General features: G+C 39.7%; 1 protein-coding gene across 3 annotated transcripts in view; it reads right to left on the reverse strand.

Moving 5' to 3' along the window:
* Positions 1 to 24,710, reverse strand: part of Vps13c (vacuolar protein sorting 13 homolog C) — a 154,390-nt gene that overhangs the window by 66,022 nt on the left and 63,658 nt on the right. For all 3 annotated transcript variants that reach the window (XM_041679334.1, XM_041679335.1, XM_041679336.1), the window contains 17 exons: positions 24,078 to 24,231; positions 21,828 to 21,907; positions 21,132 to 21,191; positions 19,167 to 19,326; positions 17,317 to 17,433; positions 15,607 to 15,710; positions 15,264 to 15,431; positions 14,504 to 14,808; positions 12,130 to 12,277; positions 11,408 to 11,516; positions 8,259 to 8,392; positions 6,656 to 6,812; positions 5,754 to 5,833; positions 4,808 to 4,867; positions 3,714 to 3,876; positions 1,677 to 1,790; positions 336 to 439 (listed from right to left, as the gene is read on the reverse strand). In XM_041679334.1, coding sequence (XP_041535268.1) covers positions 336 to 439; positions 1,677 to 1,790; positions 3,714 to 3,876; positions 4,808 to 4,867; positions 5,754 to 5,833; positions 6,656 to 6,812; positions 8,259 to 8,392; positions 11,408 to 11,516; positions 12,130 to 12,277; positions 14,504 to 14,808; positions 15,264 to 15,431; positions 15,607 to 15,710; positions 17,317 to 17,433; positions 19,167 to 19,326; positions 21,132 to 21,191; positions 21,828 to 21,907; positions 24,078 to 24,231 — 2,217 coding nt within the window. The remainder of the gene's footprint in view (positions 1 to 335; positions 440 to 1,676; positions 1,791 to 3,713; positions 3,877 to 4,807; positions 4,868 to 5,753; positions 5,834 to 6,655; positions 6,813 to 8,258; positions 8,393 to 11,407; positions 11,517 to 12,129; positions 12,278 to 14,503; positions 14,809 to 15,263; positions 15,432 to 15,606; positions 15,711 to 17,316; positions 17,434 to 19,166; positions 19,327 to 21,131; positions 21,192 to 21,827; positions 21,908 to 24,077; positions 24,232 to 24,710) is intronic.

Genomic DNA, 24,710 nt, shown 5'->3' on the forward strand with positions numbered 1-24,710 from the left:
TCCCTCTTCTCTTCCGCAGCTCCCATCCCCAGAGGCCGCTTATAACTGACAAGTGAAAAACAACACGGAAATTCACCCTTTGACATCCGTCATCGTTTTCCTTTTCTTTAAGCATCACTTCGTTAATAAAATACCTACCCACCAAGTACTTTCTAGAAATAACTGTTCAAATCATTACATAGCAGGCTTTACAACCTGAAATCAACCTTCCATTTTTATCTCCAGCCCTAATATGCCCAACACATGTCAGACGAAAAACATACAGCGAAGACATAAACAGTGGCACCTGGTCCCCAAACACCACACTCCAACACAGAGATCAGCTCTGCAGTTACCTTTTTGTGAATGGACAGTGAATCAACATTCATAACTATGATATTCTCAAGTCTGGCAAACACATCCGTCTGCTTTGGCTTCATAGAAATAGAGGCATCCATTCCTACAGGAGACACACCACTTAGAGATGTTTCCTCTTTGTAAGCGAGCTTAAATGCACTAACATGCTCCCGAGATACAGGGTAAATAAAAATTACTATCAGACATGCTAACACAATCACCTCCCATGTATGAGATGGCTAGAAAGAAAAGGTGGGACCACTTTTAAGTCAGAACACACCTCATACATAAAAGTAAAAAAAAAAATTTTTAAAAGCCACTGTTTTAAATAAATTCATGTCATTTCTCTGAAAATAATATCCTATGCATTGGTGAGGTCAGAGCCACTACTTGGGGAGACAGTATTTTCCAATGCATTTCACAAATACATATAATTAAAACTGAGTAAATGTCATCTTATGGCTAAGAACTGTTTCTACAACAATTTATATCTATAGCATAATTTTCTAAATTTTAAAAGTTTGCCATGCTCATGATATCAAAGGCATAAGGATTTGAAACCACTCTTCCTCATGGGAGACTGCCGACACCCAAGGCCTGGCAGTGTTTGCTCATTTTTCAACCTTCTAAAACTGCTCACAGTGTGGTTCACACTTGTCCACACAATATAAATGTACAAATGTTACCCTCACAACAACCATGTCTCCACTTAAAGGGGAAGTAGGGTAGAGAAAGTTAAAGTAATTCAACATTGGCCAATGTTAAGCTTCAAGGTTTGAGCCATTGCAGGCTTCCTAGAATCTACCACATAACCTGAGGCTGATGTCTCGACTCATAACAGGAAAAGTTTAAGACGTCAAAACCCAGTGGTGGTGAACTACACCTTTAATCCCAGCACTCAGGAGGCAGAGACAGGCAGATTTTTGTATGTTTGAGGATAGCCTGGTCTACAGAGTGAGTTCCAGGAAAGTCAGAGCTGTTACACAGACAAACCGTTACAGGAAAAAAAAAATGTCTTTTGCAAATTTATTTTGTTATGTTATGTATGCTCAAAATTCAAGGGAAACAAGGATAATGACTTTTATTTTTACACTGAGAGTTACTATAATATTTACCTGCTTAAAGTTATCTTATTCTGAAAATGCAATCACAATAAAACTTTAAGCCTTAGATGTATTCTAAAATTTTTAAAATGTATAAGGACTATCTCAAGTCAGCAATGATTCATAGCAAGTCTATCGTTATCATTTCGAAGTACATTTGTTCAAAGCTTGCATACATCTTCAATATAAATAAATCCACTCAACTTTCCAAAATACTATGGAAGGATAATTACTTACCATGTATTTTAATATCTGCTATGCTACTCTTCTGATCACAAACAAAGATGTTAAAAGCATTTAATTCTGCTGTGACCTTCAAATCAAACACATCACCTTCAGAAGTGCTGGGCCCTGAAAAGCAGTAGAAATCAGTGGTCAGTGATGTACAAAGATGGTAAAAACAGTGTTAAGTTCACTAATAAAAAAAAATCACATAATGTGCAAAGGGAATCATAAACTTCTATCAGGACAATATAAATATGAATTTTGCCCCTTATATAAAACCCAGCATGTTGGCTTCCAGCTAAGGATAAGGCAACCACAACACCTAGATGGTGCTACTCACTAGGCAGATATGTTCCTGTAGGTTTTTTTCTTCTAGGTAAAGAAAGGAAACCCTCTAAATTAGATTCTAGAATTTGATTAATAAAAAAAATTTTAACAAGTCACATCACATACTAGATCAAAGAATAATAATGAAAATTGAAATAGTAACGAACAGTCAATGGAATTCATATCATTTGCTGTGTCCTTTACATATTCTTTAACTGAAGAACCAACCCAGATACTTTAGATTATATGTGATGGGTCCATAAGTAATTCTATGAAAGAGTCACTAATAAAAGCACAAAATACCCTGAAGTTTTAAAAAAATCAAAAAATGTGTATGTGAGGATATAGTCAGGTTAAGTGTGGTGGCAAATCCTACATTCAAAACGCTAAGGAGGACTGAGTTTGAGGCTAACCTGAGCTATACGGTGAGTTCAAACCCAGCCTGGGCTACATATAGCAAGATGTTATCTCAAAACAACCAAACAAATAAAAGTAAAAAAGAACCACAACTGAATGGGTGTGTGTGTGTGTGTGTGTGTGTGTGTGTGTGTGTGTGTGTGTGTACAGGTCCTGACACTTTCTCACAACTCTGTCTTACATGCAGGAAACAGAACTTTCCTATAAACAGAAAGCATGGGGCTCTCACTTGTTAACCCTAGCATTATAGGCTGCTTTCTTTCTCAGTATTTGGTGCAGGATAAACAAACCATCAAGTCAAGTTGTTCAGCAAAACCAGAGAACAGTGCAGTTGGGTTAAGGTTGTCTGTGCACTGGACCTTCCATTAACTCAGATGTGCTATAAATGGTATATGTATGTTATAAAGAGATATTTCTAAGAATACACTCTCTTAAAGATATTAATGTGTTAGGCACATTGTGATAAAGAAGTTGAGTGTGGTGGCTACATTTAGAACCTTCTCCCACTTAGGAGGCTGAAGCAGGAATATCAAAAGTTTGAGGCCAGTCTGGGTTACACAGCAAGACACCACCAAAACAGCAAGGAAGGGGAAATTTTGCTTCTAACGACAACATTGTCCTATGGTTTTCAAAGTCAAATACTTGTATCAAATCAAATAGTACTGAAATTTTATACTTAAGATGTCAGTAAAATAGATATAATTCAAGCCAGGAATAACCAGAAATTACCAGTTTTAAAAATAAGTAAACATTTTAATTACAAATCAGGCACATGCTCTTTACTCACTTGGCATTTTATACCCAATATTTCGGAATATAAGTCATGCACCTGGTGAACACAGACCAAGTTCCATGTGTGACGGAAACAGGGATGAGATTAGAGATCAGGTGACTCTGTCCCTTCTGTGAGATCCTCCTCAGTGCCCAAGAGGCACTCACAACTGTTGTGCATGGCAGCACTGACTGAAGTGGGCCTCTGTGGCTAAGTATGACTGTCGTCATTTTTTAACTTCTTACCTTCTCACTTTTACTGGACAGAAGACTATGAAAAGGTGTCAACATAAAGAACCTACAAATTCTATTTTATACAAGAACCAGAGATTTAAACCCGCTGGAAGTACATGATCACTATTAACATTTATTTCAAATTCTTCAATAAACTGACATGTAATCCCATAAGACTAGAAGAATCGCTTTCTTCATAAGTCACCCTCATCTGTCAGACATCGAAACACCGAGGTGTTAACATTTATCCTAGCTTCACATAGAGGTTATTCTATGAGAACATATTGGAAAGACTGATACCAGCTTTGATGGCAAGACTTTTGGATTCTCCCACAAGTGACTTCGGTCCAGATTCCTTCCCAGAGGAAGAAGAGTCAGAGGATGGAACAGCAGATGACAAAAAATCCATGAGGGAAAGCAAGGCTTCCAAATGAAGCACCAAGTCCAAAGATGAAAACGAAACCTAAAACAATGAACATCAGAGGAGAAGGTTTCAGTGACAGTCACACCATTGTGTACGTGTGTCACACCCTGGTGGACAGTCATGCCACTAGGGGGACAGTCATCTCATTGGGGTCACAGTAACACGTTGGGCTGAGTTTCAATGCATGTAACTAACACAAGAATAACTCAACTGAGACCCTTTCTAAATAATTAAGAATGAATTACTAATTTCATTTTAATCCTCTTTATTATTATTATTATGTCAGTCTTTACCAGACAACAAACCAATGCCCTGCCCACTCCCAGTGCAGACATTAATTCTAACCTCAGTCAACCTTGATTGAGTCTTTTTGTTTGTTTGCTTGTTATCAAGACAGGGTTTCTCTGTAGCTTTGGTTCCTGTCCTGGAACTAGCTCTTGTAGACCAGGCTGGCCTCGAACTCACAGAGATCCATCTGCCTCTGTCTCCCGAATGCTGGGATTAAAGGCGTGCACCACCATTGCTCAGTGCTTGATTGAGTCTTAACTAAAGATATAGTAGTATTCCTATACTAACTATACATGCTCAAATGGACTGTGTGTATCTATACGAGGCCATGTTCTGTCTTTTCCTTAATCTTCTTCTAGCATAAAGCCAATACAGAATTCAAATGTTCAATTCTGCCATCAATATCAGGCCAAATAACTACAGTAGGTTAAAGTGAACAAAATTCCCTCAAAATAAAAATTATTTGTATATTCCACAAATAATAATTAATTTATGTTTTAAAAGAATCTTTTCAGAAAGAAGTTTTGGCAAGACTTTTATTCCAATTCTATATGCACTAATTTTAGATCTATTACTACTACCTCATTCTAATTTTAGATCTTGCATCTTAGAACTGAAATTGGCCACAAGATACATTTAATCATCAATAACCCAGTCTTAAGATGAATTACAAAAGACTCACCTTCAGCTTCTGTTTGGTGTTATCATGAACAGTTTTAAATTCTGGTCCATCGCTGTCTGCCTATACGCAGTTGATAATTAAACCACTGAGTTAAAAACACTAGAATTTCACACATCGAAAACAAATATATTTTACATCTTAAACATGCTAGTAAGAGACGACAAACATGATTCTTACAGGCAAATAAGAATATGCCCCCAAAACTGAGCACATAAACATACTTTACATACTATAGATGCAAAATCTCACATCCCTTATCTACTCTGGAGGAGATGTTAGTGCATCTAAATAGGTGGGCCCATCTAAAAGTGAAAAAGGCTTCTATCTAATTCATAACACATTTCTCTTCAGGATAGGGCACAGCTTTGATTGTTCACTCCCATTTCTTCAACAGCCCTAGAGATGCTTGCTATAATTCATCATCAACCAACTGGACTTAAAAAAAAAACTAAGGGGTAGAATCCAAATATTAAGTATGAAGGGAATATAAATAACTTTTCATACTTCAGTATTAACTCCAGAAAAGAATGAGGTACTATGACACTTAGCTTTAATTGTAGTGTCATAAAGCCTACAATCATCTGGAAAGCAAGTCCCAATGAGGGCTATGGACATGAAGCTGCCCTGCTGGCATGTGTATATAGGATTGCCTTCAGTGAACTGATAGGGGAAGACCCAGCCCATTGTGGGCAGCACCATTCCTTAGGCAAGGAGCATAATAGTGGAGAAATGAGTGAGCACAAAAAACAGGCAGCATATATGTGTTCATTTCTCTCTGCTCTTGACTGTAGATGCGTGATGTCACTGTGTGTTTCAAGTTCCTGTCCTTATTTACCCACAATGATAGACTGTAGCCTGGATTAAAGGTAAAACCAATCTTTTCTCCACTAAACTGCCTCTCATCAGGGTGTTTATCCCAGTGACAGAAATGAACTAGAACAGGTACCTTAATGAAGAGCATTTTCAGGAGGGTTCCATCAGACACATGAGAGGAGTTGACAATGTACAGAGGCTCACCTTTAGAATCTGGAAGGAAATAGAAAATCTGATCTGTATCGTCCCTTCAATATTTCAAACATCTTTTAAAATGGAACCAGGCAGCTACAGAGAAATGCTTACATGAGAACTGTACAGACAACAGACAAATGTATTATGCTGTCTATAAACCATATCTCAGTAAGTCTAGCTTTCAAAAACTGGAAAGGAAAAATGCAAGATTGCAAAATTAACAACAAAACAGCACTGGTCAATACCAGCTGTCACACACTAGTGCTGCAGGTATTACCATCATATGAACAAATCCTAGCATGAGAAATGACAGCTATAAAACTCAAGAAGGGATTATTCTCAAACACACTCTTATCTTCTCAAAGGTGCTCCACAGAGTCCTCAGAAAGTTCAAGCAAATGGGAACTAAAAAATTCAGATAGCAGCAAATTCCAACAGTGAATTTAAAAAATCCAAGATATCCACTAAACAGCAACTTCATAGTCGCCTGGGAGGAAGTGAGACTAAGTGTCTCATTCTATATATTTATGTTTTAACATTTACTTTTTATAAGCACATACTAATGTAATTAAAACAGAACTTAACAGTCATATAATTTGCAAGTAAATAAATGTAAAGTGAAGCTTCCTCCTAAATTAACTTTCAAAAGGGGTCTTTGGGCTCTGTACCTGGGATGTGACTTCTTAATGTCACTACACTCATTTAGGTGAGATTTATTACACCATCCCCAACTGGGTATGTAAGGAATACACGCAGTAAGTAGAAGAACAGAATGCAGCCTGTATTTACGCTGGTTATGAGATCTGCACTGCCTTCCCACAGACAGGCCTCCGCACTCACCAGGAAAATCAAAGCACCGTACACTAATTCTTCTCAGGTAAGCTTCAGCAGTCATGTCGTGGGCCTTTACTTTAGCCTGCACCCCAAGGTGCAGGATCTTCAGTTCATGTAAGGGTGTTCCTTTCTTTTCTGCTTTTTTCATCAAAGTAACCATAACCTAAAAGAATGAGGGTGAATTACCACAAACCTCTTTACTAATGCAGAGTGACGATACCGGGCGGTGGTGGCGCACGCCTTTAATCCCAGCACTCGGGAGGCAGAGGCAGGCGGATCTCTGTGAGTTCGAGGCCAGCCTGGTCTACAAGAGCTAGTTCCAGGACAGGAACCAAAAAAGCTAAGGAGAAACCCTGTCTCGAAAAATCAAAAAAAAAAAAAAAAAAAACTGTATCTAGTGATACGAAGAATTCACACAAGGAAAGGGTATTCTGGTCCTGAAAATCACCTATTGTTATTTTTCTTACATACATTTGTTCAGACTTTGAGGCACCACCACTATTTTCTAGAGATTTTCAAAGGTGAAGGGAGGGCACGGGGATGAGAAAATGGCATGAAGACAGGCAGGTAGGGATCTAGTCCTAGAAGCCCTAACTGGTCAACAGCTTCTGTCTGAAATTCTGCTGATAGCAGCAGCTATTTTTTTTTTTTTGCAGCTATTTTTATACAAATCCTCAGCAAGGCTTCTTAATCTTGGGCTACTTAATGGGGTGCTATCCTGCACAAAATAGGTCATTCGCAGCACTTCTGCCTCTACCCACTAGGTGGCAGTCTCACTGTATATAGCAACAGTGCAAAGCTAAGAACCTAGCAAGCACAAATAAATCCCTTCCCTCCAGGCCAACTAGGTTCACAGTAATGGAACATAGTGTATATAACAAACGCTAGAGAAAGAGCTTGTGTATTCTATGCCCACCCCTTTCTATCCATGCCCCCCTTTCTATCTATGTCCCAGGCCCTCTCTTTAACCCATTTCCTCAAACTATTACTTTTGTCTTTACAAACTCCACTCAAATGTCACTTCCTCCCAGAAACCTTCCCTAACCCTCTCAGCTAGCTCAGATGCCCAGTCACTACCATCTCCACCACAGTCTCTGAAAGTAGCCTACCCTGAGCATATTTTTAATGGACATACTGTATTTAGAATCTATATATTTTCTAACATATTCTTAGCCCTGGCACAGACACGGGACAGCTATTGAACAGATAAAGAAGAAAATCCGTACTGAAGTAATACAGCATTTTTAAGTGAGCACAATCTGTGCTTTATTCTACTGAGTTTCTAGCATTTATTTGCAAACGATTCTCTATTTCCCTCGCTTGTCTTTCTTACACGAAAACACAAAGCAAGCAACATTCCAACATCCTATCGTGACTAAAAAGCAAGCTACAGAAAATGTTTCCATTTTCTCTAAAAAGGAAAATACCGGATCCCTAAAATGTAACTGGTCCTTAGTAAATTCCTCAAATTTTAAGGCACACTTTCACATTAACAGTCTAAGATTCTTTTCATACTTATCAATTATCTACAAATTTAGCTTAATAGAAATGACAGAAATACCCATAACCTGTTCATTTCACTTGGTAAAAAGTGATGAATATTACATACCTCTTTAATTTCAAAGTTCAGTAGTACATTAATGATGTCTAGGGACCTGGTCTCTCCCACTCTGGCTGATGATGCACCCTGTGCAGTGGGCACATCCTGGGGCGCAGAGACTTCTCGGCATGCCTTCGTTTCCCCTACAGAGGGTAAGCAGAAATACGTGCTTCTGTTCATACATTCGTTCACTGACATGCACTGTAAACATGTATGAGCACTCTGAAGACCCACAAATCCATAACCGTTCTCAGCCTGAGAAAGCTCATGTTAGTAAAAGGACACACACACTGCAAGTCAGACACAAGAATCAGGCCGTACTTATTCACAGGGAGCAGGCAAATGTTAACAGGCTGTCCATAAAATGCACAGAGAGACATCAGCGAGCTGAAGAAAATATTCACATAGATGAATGACCCACACAAAGCAGTTCCTCTCAGAAAAGACAGTCCATGTTTTTAAAGGTGAGAAACGATGGGAAGCCATACAGAGATGGCACATGACAGCGTCTGCAAACAGAACAGACTGTAGTAGGGCTAAGGTGAAAAGAAAAGGGGCCAGGTATTCCAGTCTAGTAAGGAAAAGAAAAGTTCCATGGCTATGATGCTGTTCTGAAACACACACCATGAAGTGCACTACATCTGTTTTCTAACCTATAGCACAAAAATAATAAAGCTATCATTTCTTATATGTGCACACTGACACATATGGTTCCAGACAGTGAGCAGCAAGCTCAGTGACCTGTCCTGCTGGCCATCCTTCCGGGGAACTTCATTGTCCCATCCCACAGATGAGCACATTAATTTTTTAGACAAATTTGGCACCTTGCCTAGTGTTTTATGCAAATGCTAGAGTCCATGTTCATCAGTCTGACTTGACAGACATCACCATCAAAACATAACTGTCACTACATTATTGCCATTGACATTATCTTGACCACTAATCCAACACCCCACAGCCCTGGGTGTGTGTGTGTGTGTGTGTGTGTGTGTGTGTGTGTGTGTGTGTATATATATATATATATATTAGAAACTCACAGGGAAAAACCATACTACTCATTAATATCTTTAAGAAGGCAATGCAGAGAGCAAAGTTTCATCTATCATCTTATTCCAGAATTGCTTCAAATAAAAGGAATTGTTAACAGGCTTGGGTAGTCACAAAAGAAGATGTCCACAGTAAGGGGCTCAGCAGCTAAAGTACTTGCCATTAAAGCAAGAGGACAGGAGTTTGGATCTCCAGGAACCAAATAAGGAACCCCAAGTAGTGTGATGGCTCACCTACAACTCCAGCCTCATAAGGCACAGACAGGAATTCCCTATAGCAAACACCACTATAGAAACCAGCTGAATGAATCTCGCGGATCATAAAAAAGAAGTCAAACATTAAAGAGCAAACTTTTCACAACTCCATTTATACAAAATTCATGAAAAAGTAAAATTAATCAATCCATCCACAGGGTCATAAGTCAGAACAGCAGTGACCTCTGAGTGGAGTGTGAGGAAGGCAGGGCCTGTCCTAACAGGGAGAGAAGTGCTGGGGAATGTGCAGGGAATGTGCAACATCTCGCTCAGGGCCATTACAGCTGGAGGTGTGTGCTTAGGTTTGTGTACAATAAAAAAGTAAAAACATACAGTGAAATAGTTTTCACCCTGTCAATGGGCAAAAGTGTCAACAAATTTGATAAAACCATTGGAAAGTTACAGGAAAATAAAATGACAGGAGAGCTAAGTACATGCTCCTGTAACACTATCAAACTTTAGATTGAACAAAACACATCATATTCGTGTATGAAAATCTCAAACAAGTTTAAAATTTAAGTTAAATTAATTTATTAAAACCTACAATGTTAGTTAAATTTAAATGACATTAATACAAAACAGATTGCATTTCCTTTCACTAATGTGGTCCTACAGAAACACATGAATAAATACATAAGGACATTTCAATGCAACATGGCTAACAGTAAAAAACTCAATGTGAAATATCTAAAAAGTTATGATACTTCATCAGAATCTAATACAACAAAGCCATTCTAAAGAAAAAAAAAAGTGACAGAGGGAGCCAGGTGTGGTGGTGCACACCTTTAACCCCAGCACTGAGGAGGCAGAGGCAAGTGGACCTCTGAGTTTGAGGCCAGCTTGGTTTACTGATGGAGTTCTAGGACAGTCAGGGCTGTTACACAGGGAAATCCTGTCTTGAAAAACCACACACACACAAAAGACAGAGGTCAAGACAGAGCACACACACACACACACACACACACACACACAAAAGACAGAGGTCAAGACAGAGCACACACACACACACACACACACACAAAAGACAGAGGTCAAGACAGAGCACACACACACACACACACACACACACACACACACAAGATGAAATACACAGAACTACGACTGTTAATTTAGGAAAACACCAGCAAAGCACACGGGCAGACAAACATGGCAATGATTGCTCAAAAAGATAAAAGATACATCTTATGAGCATAATCTATTCATTAATTGTGTACATATCATTCATACATATATGCATATATACATACAACAGCTTTAAAACACAACTTTTAACAGCCATAATTAATAATTTAAACTTTCTGTTATTTTTAATATACTATATTTACCACCTTTGGAGGGTGATAATTTACTAACAATTTAAATTCATATACTTTACTACTAAGTCTTACTTAAATATCAGGTCGAATATGATGCCAAAGCCTAAAGTTCTAAAATTTTTTAATAAACAAATTAATGCTTTCTACAGAAATCCACCACTGCTAATGGCCACCCTTCCTAATGGCCTTCTCCCAGCTCAAGCAGTCTGGAAAACATGTTAACTGGCAACTGTCTGCTTAGCTAGAAAGAGACAGTAAGCTCCAGTGGCACTTTCATTCCACAGCATCTTGTTATCTTTCTTGGTGAAACAAATCACAGTTTGTAAATATGCATTTTTAACTACATGCCTATTGTGTTTCCAGCTGTAGCTATCACTCAATAATATAGTATGTGCCATAGCATGTACAAGACCCTGGTTCGGTCTCTACTACAGTTTAAGTATTTTTTTAAAAAAACCTTTTAGATTTGAAAGGAACATTCAGTGGCTCCTGGATTGTAAAGAGGCATGTACGCACCTGTCACCTGCCATCAATTTCTTACCTATCTCTTGCATTCTAGGTTTCCCTTTATCCGAGTCTTCAGAGGCCTCACCAAGATTTTCTGCCAATATTCTAAACAGAAGATTAAGATCCTCTTGATTTAGACTAACCTGTGAAATAGTTGATGAACAAAATATTCATTTTTAAATGAAACAACTATAATACAGAAAACACTTTCTCAGCAATAAGAGAATAATCCTGACAGTAACTGAGAATGACAAATGGACTTTGCTACGTGCTTCACTTTAACTTATGCAATTTTAAATAAAATTTTGAAACATATAAATAACAAAACTTGCAGATCAATATTAACTCTATTGACTAGTTTTTCCTTAAAGCTAATTGTACCTAAAGAAATCTAATTCATTTTTAAAATAACAAGTTCTGGGAACTCATGCATTTCACTCCTTAAAGAGTACTATAGTTACCTTTGGCATGCTTTGATTTCCTTAAAAACAAGTGTATACATAATGCATATTATGAGTGAGAATGTAACAATAAATAATTTGTGCCCAGATTTTTGTAATGGATGTGTAGCACATTTAAAAGTAAACCATACTTAAGATTAAATTCTACTGAAAAGATTAATAACCTTGCTAGACCGAGTTTCACCAAAATGTTTCTTTCAGCATTCAGTAAAAATCTGCATTTCTCTTAGGTACATCTGAGAAGGCTCCCAGGTTGAAACTCCAACAAAAAAGTTATTTTCATTCATGTACTTACATTCATTGAATCAAGACACCCTTTAATTTCTAGAACAGGCACCTTGTGGTACCAATTTGCAGCGAGATTCCGATTGACAAAAAACTCCACGTTAATTGGGTGCAACAGCTGAATATCAGGATGGGAGTCGCCTGGCTGGATTGCTGTCCTAGTGAAAGGGAGAGAGAGTGCACCGTCACAGGTCTTTAGAGGGCAAAGAACCACAGACAAGGATTATAAACTAGTATGCATGCCAAGCACTATCTGCTGCTCCACATACTAGTTTGTAACACTGCAGCTTGAGAGGTTTCAAAGCAGAGTTAGAAATTACCCTTACACTCCACTAGCAGAGACAGGTTAAAATATGTGATAAGCACTGAGCCACTAAGAAAAAAAATTTTTTTTTTCCAATACAGCATTTCTCTGTGCAGTCCTGGCTGTCGTGAAACTTGTTCTATAGACCGGGCTGGCCTTGAACTCAGAGATCTGCCTGCCTCTGCCTCCCCTGCCTCAAAACATGCTGGGATTAAAGGCGTGCTCCACCACTCCAGCTAAGAAAACTTTTTATCCCCCCTAAAACTGTAGAGAAAAGAACTGAGTTAAAGGTTTGGTTTGGGTTTTTATTCACAATGCTACAGATACATAAGAAATAACCAAATATATTAGTCTAGGGATAATATAGTTTATGTCACATTACAATCCTTCAGTCAACAACAGGCCACATCTACCTAAGTGTTCTGCTAAGACAATGGAGCAGAAAGGAACTATTGCTTAGCAACCACGTACCTTTCACAAAGTCAACTGCATTTACTTCCGGGTTTGTGAAGAAACTGGTGTAGATGACCTACCAGACCACCCATCATACCCATAACATATAGATAATTTTACGTATCATACATTATGTACAGTACATAATGTTTCACAAGATGGTAAATGTCCCCATCAGTGATTTACTCATTAACTATACTTTCTACAATTTTAGAAATCTACTCTTTCCACTTATAAGAATAATTCCCGCCAGGCGGTGGTGGCGCACGCCTTTAATCCCAGCACTTGGGAGGTAGAGGCAGGCAGATCTCTGTGAGTTCGAGACCAGCCTGGTCTACAAGAGCTAGTTCCAGGACAGGCTCCAAAAACCACAGAGAAACCCTGTCTCGAAAAAAAAAAAAAAAAGAAGAAGAAGACTAATTCCCCATTTAAAAAGACAGCATCTTACACTTGCGGCACACTCATCCATGACACACTTACTGTGTCTTGACTGCACTAGCACATGTGGAAGGACTCTAGGTTTGATTACAATCACAGCGTGATGCTCTCAAAACGATACAGTCACTGACAGTGCCTTCCTCAGAGTTTGTGCTGGCAGAGAACAGCCATGTGTTTGTTGATCATGAGACTGTACAAAACAGCAGTGACGGACCAGCAGCAAAGTGAAATAAGAAAATCAAGGCTCAGCTGTCACTCAGGCATTCCAGATGCTTCCATGGAGGTTATCATCTTGACTTATCCTATAATTGTCTTTTTATACTTTTTTACAATTAAATTATCTTTGATGATATGAAAATTGTTTTTAAATCGTCTTGTGTCTTCTCATGCCACACAGCATGCCACGGAGGACACAGTATGACTTACATGGTATTTCTACCAATATGTGTAAGCTCACTGAAGCCATGGGCAACCATTCCCAAGGAAAGACAGACAGTGCTCTTCAAAACCACCAGCTCATACAGAAAGGGAAAAAAATAGCTGTTAGAAGTTAGGGCTTGCTAGTCTAGAAATCACCTCGACAGGAGAAGGCACAAATGAATGCCATGTGTGTGATTCTGGGTGGGAATAGGGAGGGGGAATTACTACAGTGGACGTCACTGCACATTACACGGCATGCCAATATTAATTTTTAAAAACTACTATGTATACCATGGGTAATATAAGAATAAATGTCCTTGGTTTTGAGAGACACAGGCAAAGACTTTAGAGACAAAGGATCAAGATGTGTATTCTGTTATACTATTCTCTCTCATTCTTTTTTTTTTTTTTTTTTTTTTTTTTTTTTGAGATAGTGTCTCACTGTGTAGCCTGTCCTGGAACTCGACATATAGACCAGGCTGGCCTTGAACTCGCAGAGGTCTACCTGCTCTGCCTCACAAGTGCTTGAATTAAAGGCATGTTCCACTACACTTGGCTAAGACGTCTAGTCTCAACAGTTAGCAATCACTGTTTGAACAATAATATATAGATATAGAAAATGTAAACCAACCGGTGGCTCTACATGAAGGGTGTATACATATGTGCACCAGCTCATCAGAAAACAATTCTCTGTGAAAGAAGCACGGTATATCAAAATACCAGGAGAAATCTGCATGCACTCCAGAGCACAGCTACCAAACATGCATACCTAGAGAGTTTCAGTTTCGTAAGCTGCACCTCCATCTTGTCGATCACTGGAGGACTTGCGGCGTCTTCACCTGACACCAGGCTGAACTGATTGTGAACTCTAATTAACCCAAGATCGACCACGACCGCATTGGTGGAGACGGAGGACTGTGGAATGACAATGACTGGCGCTTTCAAATCAAGATTGACGGAAACACGGAAACTTCTCTGGGCAAGGTCTTTCACACTCGTGGCAGCTTTTTCTGCAGCCTGCGCGGTGGCAGCACTCAGTGCCTCTTTGGCCACTTGGAAATTGTTCAGGAAGCTCTGTGAACAAAATGTAAAAGGAATTCAGAAATGCAGACATCTATAAATGGGCCTACCTTCTGCTAGCCTACCTGCAAGTTCCTCCCTCAGAGCCCTAGGAGTTCAGCTCTGTTGTTCTGGAGAAAGGAAGGGATTGGAGAAATCCATCCTCAGTCAGGAGCTGTCCAGTTCTGACTAGTGATCTGTCACTGAGTAGGGGTGGAGAGTGAACTCATCTTGGCACTTGGGCACTCAAGACAATTGGCTTCTGTGTGTTCCAGAACACTAACTTCAATTACAGACAAAACTCATTCAATGACTTAAATTTCAAGTGTTAAAGAGGGTTTTCGGCTGTTACATGTATACATAAACACCAGGCAGAATCAAAATATGCCAAAACCCAAAGTTTACAACATATATAATCATAACACCTACAGCTTCTAACATGCAATGTGAGCATGAAACGGTGACTTTACCAGCAGTGAGAGAAGGAATTTATGAAGGTATACTATCTGAATACAGCCGACGTGCAAAGCCACCACACCATCCACGGTGGACATGTCAGTGTAGGAATCCCCTTCAGTAGCATCGGGATACAAATCCAGGTTAAAACGAAAAACTTCATTTCCAACTATGGATACAGCCTGAAAAACCAGAAAGTGAATGAACTCTGGCCAGAAAAGCAATTACAAAATAAAGTCCCAGACAGAAAAGACTGTAATTACAATCTTTATAGAAATACATTTAATTTTTAAGGTAAGATAGTTTAAAATAAAATCTCTATGCAATAACAGTAACTATCTGCTCAGTGTTACATACTTTCTTATGAACAGTTTTGGGGTCGACATCTGTGACAATAATGTTTTCCAGCCTGGCAAAAAGTGACTGCTTCTTTGACTGAAGAGAAAGAGAAGAATCAAGGCCTGGGGGAAAAATTAATAATTATAATTTCTATAGATACAACAATTCATTTTCATTATATTATATGATTTAGGATATACAAAATGTATGAACTTGCAATTAGTAAATTTCATGTAAAATATTCTTAGTGTTTTAAACACCAAACTTATATATTGGTTAAAATATAATTATATGAGCTCTATCTCATACTAAGAAAAAGTATTTGGTAGTAGTTTGAAGAATCATTCTTCTCTGAGGATGTGGCCACTGGGAAGTTACCCATGCTCCCATATGTGGTCCCTCTTCATCTATGCATATATAGGCAGCATTAATGGGATTTAGTAGGTTATTAAGTAAAATAAGGGGTATGAAGTTGGGAGGGGGACACTGTGGGGGGAGCTGAGAGGAGCTACAGTGGGGAAATGGCAGTAGCTATGATCATCTTTCATTGTCTACAGTATGAAATTCTCAAAAAATAAAAGAAACAGAAAAACACACTAAGTATATCATTTTTCTACTACACTGAAAAGACTTCTAAATTCTTTGGTGTACAATGAAGACTGTTAATAACCAAAATCAATAAAATAAAATAAATTTACATAAATGCTGAATCCCCCAGAGAGCAAAAAATCTAGTGCAAAGAAATCAATTCAGCATAAGTAAACATAAAGTAAATTTGATGCCTTACAGATACTAAGCCACTTACATGGAGACTGTGCTGGCTAGTTTTATATTACCTTGGCACAAGCTAGAGTCACTTGGGTAGAGGACTCTTAACTGAGAAAAATGTGTCAATACGACTGGTCTATAGGCAAGTCTACAATGCATTGCCTCAATTAATGATTGATGTGGTGAGCCCTGCCCATGGTGTATGGTGCCACCCCTGGGCTAGCGGTCCTGAGTTTTAAAAAAAGCAGGTTGATTTCTCAGTACTACTGAGAACTCAAGAACAATGGCAACGGGTTTCTGATCCTACTGCACGTACTGGCTTTGTAGGAGCCTAGGCAGTTTGGATGCTCAACTTACTAGACCTGGATGGAGGTGGGGGTTCCTTGGACTTCCCACAGGGCAGGGAACCCTGATTGCTCTTTGGGCTGATGAGGGAGGGGGAGGGAAATGGGAGGCGGTGGCGGGGAAGAGACAGAAATCTTTAATAAATAAATAAATTTTTAAAAAAAGGCAGGTTGAGCAAGCCATTAGGGGCAAGCAAGTAAGCAGCATTCTTCAATGGCTTCTGCTTCAGTCCCTGCCTCCCAGCCCCTGTCCTGTCTTCCTTCCATGATAGACTGCAATGTGGAACTAAAAGCTGAAATCAACCCTCTGCTCCCCAGGTTGTGGTCTTAGCACTTATCACAAGCCTGACAGAGGCTACAACAGTTTTGTGAACAAACTTTAGATAAGTAGGTGTATTACCAATTTGGAAAGGACAGAAGAAAAAACTACACTAGCCAGAACTTGGCCTTCATTAATCCTAGGAAGAAAACAGCCAGTTCAGACACACCCTAACTCAAGCAGTTCAGAGCCCTTTATCTGTATATTCTCTAACACTGCAATAAAGAGAAGGGGAACAGAGGGAAGAAGAGAAAATACTTATTGTTAAACAAATTGTTAAATACTGTGACACTTTACCTTGTATCTTGATATCAGCAATATTGCTCTTCTCGTCGCAGATAGTGACACAGAAAGCATTCAATTTGGCAAACAGCCTAAAGTTAATAATGTCACTATCTCTAGAGGACACCATGGCTAAAAATAAAACAACAGGTTTCAGTAAGCTAAATTCTACAGAAGTTTCTTCATATATTTTACATAATATATATGAATATAAAACATTTATAAATTTAAAGTACATAGCATATAAAACACACACATATAAAAATAAAAAGTCTCAAGTAAATAGGACATAATATTCAAAACCAAAAAGTAATGTGCCTAAAATCACACAGTTTAAGTAATACAGCCAGAATATGACCTAAGTTCTTTTGGATCCAAATTCTAGATTCTCAGCCAATAAGATGTAATCATTGGAGTGCTGAAGAAATTATTCAGAGAACCTGAGATCCCAGCAAGCACCTGGTGGCTCACAACCATCCTTCACTCCAGTTCCAGAAGATCCAATGGCCTCTTCTGGACTCTACCAGCACTGCACAGATGTGGTACACAAACATACATGCAGACACAACACCCAACACATTGAAAAAATATTTTTTTAAAGATGCAATCAGTGAGTCCCTGTCTTCATGTCTCTGGGTCTCTTTCCTCAAAGACTAATTATCTGGGGGCCCTTCCAGAGCTACTAGGATGGGAAGAAAGGCTCGGGACACAGACAAGTTTTCTAGTAACCATCCAGCTGCAAAAACAAAGTTTCATAAAAACAATAGTATTGTTGCTGTGGAACAATCTTTGTACACTGTAAACAGGTGTTGCTTTTATTATTAATAAAGAGCTGATTGGCCAATAGCTAGGCAGGATTTTCAGGGCCAAGGGAATGCTGGGAAGAAGAGTGGAATCTGAAGAGTCTTAGCCAGAAATGGAAGAAGCAACACGGCAAGTTCATAGATGAGGTAATCAAGCCTCAGGGCAGCACATGGATGAATAGAAATGGGTCAATCTAAGTTGTAAGAGCTGGCTGGAGACAAGACTAAGCTATTGGCCAAGCATTTATAATTAATAATAAGCCTCTGAATGGTTGTTTGGGAGCTGCTGCTGAGACACAGAGAAACTCTGCCTATATATTGCTTGTATTTGCTCTCTCTCTCTCTCTCTCTCTCTCTCTCTCTCTCTCTCGTGTGTGCGTGTGTGTTTTATTTTTTTGAGAACAAGGGCTTTCTATGCAGCCCACTCAAACTGGTTGGAAACCACAGTCTTCCTGCCTCAGCCCCCCAAGTGCTAAACTGCAAGTATGTGTCCCCGCCTATCCACTGCACCTACTTTATGCACCAGGTACCCACATACGATTCAACTGAGGAAAAGCACAGAAGCAGAGGTAACAGGATTCCAATGGCTGATCTTAACATTCCTCCTCACTTAGCACTAAAATTTTAAGAATGATGCAAACAGGAAACATGAAATCTTTTTCACAGGATGGTTTGAACCTAAAGCGACATGCTGACTGTGGGGATTTGTTTGTTGCATTTGTTTTGAAAGAGAATGGAAATGATGGCTCTGACTTCCACCAATGGATTAATCCATTAATGAGCTCATACTCCAAAGGCAGTGCACTGGTGTGCCTATGCGGAGCATAGCGTATCTTCAGACCATCTGTCTGTCCGTCTGTCTGTCTGTCTGCCTCCTATCCACCACAATCTCTACCATATGCTTCACCATCATGTTCTGCCTGGCAACACACAGGCTCAGAAGCAACAGTGCCAAGTGTCTGTGGATTGACATCTCTAAACAGTAAGCAAAACAAGTATCTTTGCCCCTTCTATTTGCTTTTCTCCGGTGTCTGTCATAGCGAACACTGATAGCCCACATACCTTTCTGCAGGGCGGAGTTCTTTTGTGTCTCAGTCACAGCCTGCGCCTCCTTGACAACACCAGTGTTCTCACCATCTGATGGGATGATGGCTGTCAAGTAGCTAAGAGCAGACAGAAGAGCTTGTGTTTGTAGCAACAGATTCAAAGATGAAAAAGTCACCTGAAAGGGTTTTGCAAAGAAAATTAGCTCTTTCCTAATTGCCACCTGTGGTCTCAGCAAAGACTGTCTCCACCATAGGAACGAAGAGAGAGACAAGAGTCCATGACTCCCTGACGCAGGGATGTAGACAAGACAAATGACACCTACGCACTCAAGGACACAGGAGAGCATCAGTGACTCACTGTGAACATGAACATGGTCTCAAGTAGGAAGGGATCTTCTACAACATAGTAACGGTCTTAGCACTTAAAACCAGCACAGCACGTCTGACTAACGGGGGAAAGCATTACACTTAAGAAATGCCTCCTGAGAGCTAACATAGCAACACAAATTGTTTCTACAGCTCTGTGGTTTTATGGAAGTAAACTGAAAAAAAAATGCTTATAAAAACTAAGTAATAAAAAAGAAGGTTCACAATATTATAGCAGATGATATCTCCCCAAAATGTGAGCTACAGCACATCTCTCTCATTTCTCTATCATTTATTTATTTCATGTGGTGATGAAGGGGCATGTGGACCACTGTGTGCTTGTGGAGACCAGAGGGTAACTTGTGGGAATGGGTTGCTTCTCTCCTTCTACCATGTGACCCTGGAGATTATAGTAAATAGGGCGGCGGGGCTGCGTCCCCAACATCCCAGCCGCCTGCTCGGCTAGCTTATGCTCCGAAATAACAACACACAAACTGTATTCATTTAAACACTGCTTGGCCCATTCTCTTCTAGGCTAATTCTCACATATTAATTTAGCCCATTTCTAATCATCTGTGTGTAGCACCCCAAGGTGCGCTTACCGGGGAGGTTCGAGCCTAGTCCATCCTGGGTCGGAGCTTCATCCCGGGAGCGGGGCATGGCGTCTCTCTCTGAGGCGTCTGCTCCCGAGAGGAGAGCTGTGGAGTCTGACCTCACTTCCTCTTCCTCCCAGCATTCGGTTCTGTCTACTCCTCCCACCTATCCTCTAACCAGTAAAATGGGCCAAGGCAGTTCCTTTATTAGCCAATGACCTTCCTCCATCAGGAGATTGAACTCAAGTGGTCAGGCTTGGCAGGAAGTGACTTTACCCACTGGGACATCCCACTTATGGGTTGGTGGGGCGGCATACACATACACACACACACACACACACACACACACACACATATACATATGCACATACATACACATGCATACATACATACATACATATACACACACATACATTATATATATGTTTTTTTGAGACAGGGTTTCTCTATGAAACAGTCCTGGCTGTCCTGGAACTAGCTCTTGTAGACCAGGCTGGCCTCAAATTCACAGAGACCCGCCTGCCTCTATCTCCCGAGTTCTGGGATTAAAGGCATGTGCCACCACCGCCAGGCTTCATTTACTCTTTAATATAACTCATAACACTTTCTGACTCCTCCTCCTCTATACTTTTTACTCACATAATAACGGCTGCAGAAGCACTTAGCATCTATACTTATACTTTACATAGTCTCTCACTCCTGTATTGGAGATGGTATCAACTTGGTTTGTTTAGGATACTGTTAGTTCTTTGTAGCCAAATGCTCTGTCATGGCATCTCCTTATTTGGGAATAACACGGAGGCTCTTTAAAGCATAGAATTTGATACAGTGAGTATTATTTTCTAAGCTGGATCACAGGTAGAGGCCATGGTAAAACCTGTGGGGCTTTATAACTTATTATTTCTGTTGGTTTTTGATTACATCTCAGATCAAATAATGCTCTCCAACGGACCTTGGAGATTTCCAGAGTAGGTTTCCAGAGATTGTCAGATAGGATATACCGTCTTAATAAAACTTCTTACCTTAATGGTTTGTTCAGTTTTTTCAAAAGTAGTTTGAAAACTAGGTCCATTCTTATCAACCTAAAATATAAAAATTCAAAAAAATATTTTTGTAAGCAGTGTGTGTGTGTTTACGTGAAGAGAGGTGGAAGAGGAGGGAGGGGTCAGTCAGAATTATATTTTAACTATTGTCGCTTTCTCTTCTAACTTACAACTACTTTGAGAACAGCGAGACACAAATTTTCCTTCAAACCAAGTGCCCAACAGCACAAACATTCACGCAGTTATAGCAAAGAGTTAGGGAACCGACAAGAATGAAGGCAAGCAGTACCAGTTCCTTCAGCCCCTTTCACGGGGTACATTTTCCTGTCCAGCCCCAGCGCTAGCAGCTCTCTTCTGAACTCAATCTAAGTCTCTCTTCCTTTTGTAATGCAGTATACTCAACTAACTGTCACCTATTTTTACAAAGAGCGCAGTGGTGTGAACATGCCCAGAGACAGGCAAGTGCCTACGTGGCCCTGGGTTCCATCTCTGGTGTTAGCTGCCTGGCAGCTTTGTAATATGCTGGTCTCAGTGAAAACAGAAGTATAGGGGCAAGTGACTGTATGTGAGCTAACCGGAATCCACACCCAGAACCATTAGAGAAACACAGTCATCCTCTTCCCAGGGGTACAGTGTGGGGTTCAGACAACTCTGTCATCTTCCCCTGGTCCTTACCTTAACGTACTCCACTTTTAAAAGATCTAGTCCAGGTTTGTCTGAAGAGCTAATCAAGTGAAGGGGCTTCTTTCTGGATCCTAGATTAAATACAAAGAGAGAAAGGTTGGCAGGTAGGTCGCTTTTATAAACTGATCTATGTGTCTTTGTCTGTTGGTGCTTTAAAAGCATGTGTCCCTTTTCATGGCTATGAAAGAACCAGCCTGTTACTGGTGGGGAAATACGCCAGCTTAAATCCCTACCTTAAACATCTAGCTTACTTAAAAACATTCACCTTTAGCTTACTTTCATACTGTGCTCAAAAAGAGACAAAACTTCTCAAGACATTCTTAAGGCCGCCTGTGTGTTTCCAGGGGAGCGGAATGGACTAAGGATATAAGAACGTAGAAATGTGAATTCTAATTCACCTCTGGCCTTAACCCAAAGCTATTTAACTTTGTCAACTGCAAAAAAAAAGGAAAATTGACTGGGACAATCTCTAATACACTGTTGAATTCTAAAATTGTATAAAAATGTTTTATAGACCCCAATAATTTAAACAATTCCTCTGCTTAGACCTAGGAGGGAAAAGGATACTGAAAGCCATTTTTTTTTCTAACAGAGGATAACTGTTAAATTTTCAGGTTTAGCAGCATGTGGTAGTTTACAGCTGTAATCCCAACCCTTGGGAGATAGAGAAAGTAGGATTGTTTTAGTACAAGGCCAGTCTGGGCTACACTGTGGGTCAAAGGCCAGCATGGGCTACTTGGTTTCAAAACCTAAAAAAACACCTCTTCTGAGCTTAGAACTATGCTGTGTGTGCGCACACACAGAAGAACTGGCTCCCAGATCTGTGTAGGGAGATTTGGCTCGTCAACATTGAGTCATATCCATGCTTTGCTCTTCTGCCTGTAAATCCTGCTTCCGCTACAACTAGCAAGTTCCTCTGGCCTCTAGTCTTTCCTTTTATAAACTGTTTTTTAATATTCATTTATTTTACTTTTGCATATGACTGTTTTACTTGCATTATGTATGTACACCATATTGTGCCTGGTGTCCTAGGAATTCAGAAGAAGGGTCAGATCTCCTGGACCAGGAGTTACAAACAGTTGTGAGCCACAAGTGGATGCTAGAAATCAAACCCAAGTCCTCTGCAAGAGCAGTAAGTACAGGCAACTGCTGAGTCACCTCTCTAGCTCCCTCTCCAGTCTTAACTGGCATAAAGAAGAAACAGCCTAGAAAATTTATTGTTTGCATTAATTCCTCAGATCTGCAATATAAATTCTATAATAATGCATTAGCTAAGAAAATTAGTAACATAGGAAACATTATTTTTCTCCTAAACTGGAATTTATTCTAGTTTCAACTATTTTCTAAAAGTCATAAAATGTCTTAATATTTGACTAAGTATTAGGCAAACAGTTGGAGAATTTTAATTGCTGCAGACTAATTAATTCACTAACTCATGCCTCACATACCCGAGCTCACAAGATATACACTGAAATGATAAGCTACAGGAGTTCACAAGTGGCTCTGCATATTTTCCCCCTTATTTCTATCACAGTGCTTCTGTGCTGTGTGAACACCCTAACACAGTGGTTCTCAACCAATGGGTAGGAACCCTTTCACAGCGTTCATCTAAAACCATCAGAAAACACAGGTATTTATATTACAATTCATAACAGTAGCAAAATTACAGTTATAAAATAGCAACATAATAACGTTACAGTTGGGGGGTCACCACAACATGAGGAACTGTCTTAAAGGGTTGCAGCATTAGGAAAGATGAGAACCACTGCTCTAAACTTCAGTATTCTCAGCCCAGGTCTGAACAATAAAATCCATCTCAAACAAGATACAGGGAATGAGTAAGTTATTTGGGGTTCTTTAGCCTTTCTTTGTCTGTGAAATGGGGATGATATTCTCTAACATCCGTGGACTTTCCTGGACTCTGAGGAGATAGACCATAGTGTTTGATGCTGCCAGATCCCAGAGCCAGGCTTCCAGTGTTCCAGCCAGGGTTCTACCACTCACAGTTGTTTGAGCTTGAGGGAAGGACCATCCGCATGTTACATGTGAACTGAAGACAGTAACATGGCTGTCTCATAGCCATGGTCTAGAATGGAGTTAGCAGTCATAAAGTATTATAACAGTGTGGTTAATATACCAATTACAATGAAATGAAATATTTCATTATAAACGAAACTATTCCAGACACACAAGGGTGCTATTTTTACTCCTGAGTGCTGTTTCTATTTTCATGGCCATTACCTTTAATTTCATGGTAATCCAAGCTGATTTTCCTCAAATAGGACACTGCAGTCAGGTCAAAAGTCCTCATTGTGGCTTCTGTCCCTAACTGGGTGACATTAAATACTAACATTGTCTCTTCTTCTTTCTGTTGTTTAGTGAGTTCCAAAATCACCTAAAAGAATCCATGGGGCAGTGGCAAGAAAGTTGCTGGTAAGCCAGTCATCCTTAAAGTGACAGAAACACAGTCCCCCCACCCCCACCCCCGACACAATGCAAGAGCAAAGACTCTGGTCACACCCCCACAGCAGACACAAAGTCGGGGATGACCCTCGAACTCTAGCATCAGGACTGCAAACACACAAAAACAAGGCTATGGCTCTTAACGTCTGTTTTTTTAAACTTAGATAAAAAAAAAAAAAAATCAACGGATTCTTCTGATAGCAGCAGTCCCAGTAAAGCAAAAGGTGAGAGTGTTTGTTCCCGTGGTATTTAAATTAATTTTGGAAATGACAATCAAAATATTCAGCCCATGAAAAAAATCAAAACAGGTGTGGCAATTTTTAAAACAACAGATAAGAAATGATGGTGGCTGGGGTGGCCCAGCAACAGAAGGGAAGAGCACCTGGAAGCATCTGAAGACAAAAGTCAAAA

This window comes from Microtus oregoni, unplaced genomic scaffold, assembly GCF_018167655.1.
Source record: "Microtus oregoni isolate MIOR12 unplaced genomic scaffold, Mior012 000032F_ref0000030, whole genome shotgun sequence".
Lineage (NCBI taxonomy): Eukaryota > Metazoa > Chordata > Mammalia > Rodentia > Cricetidae > Microtus > Microtus oregoni.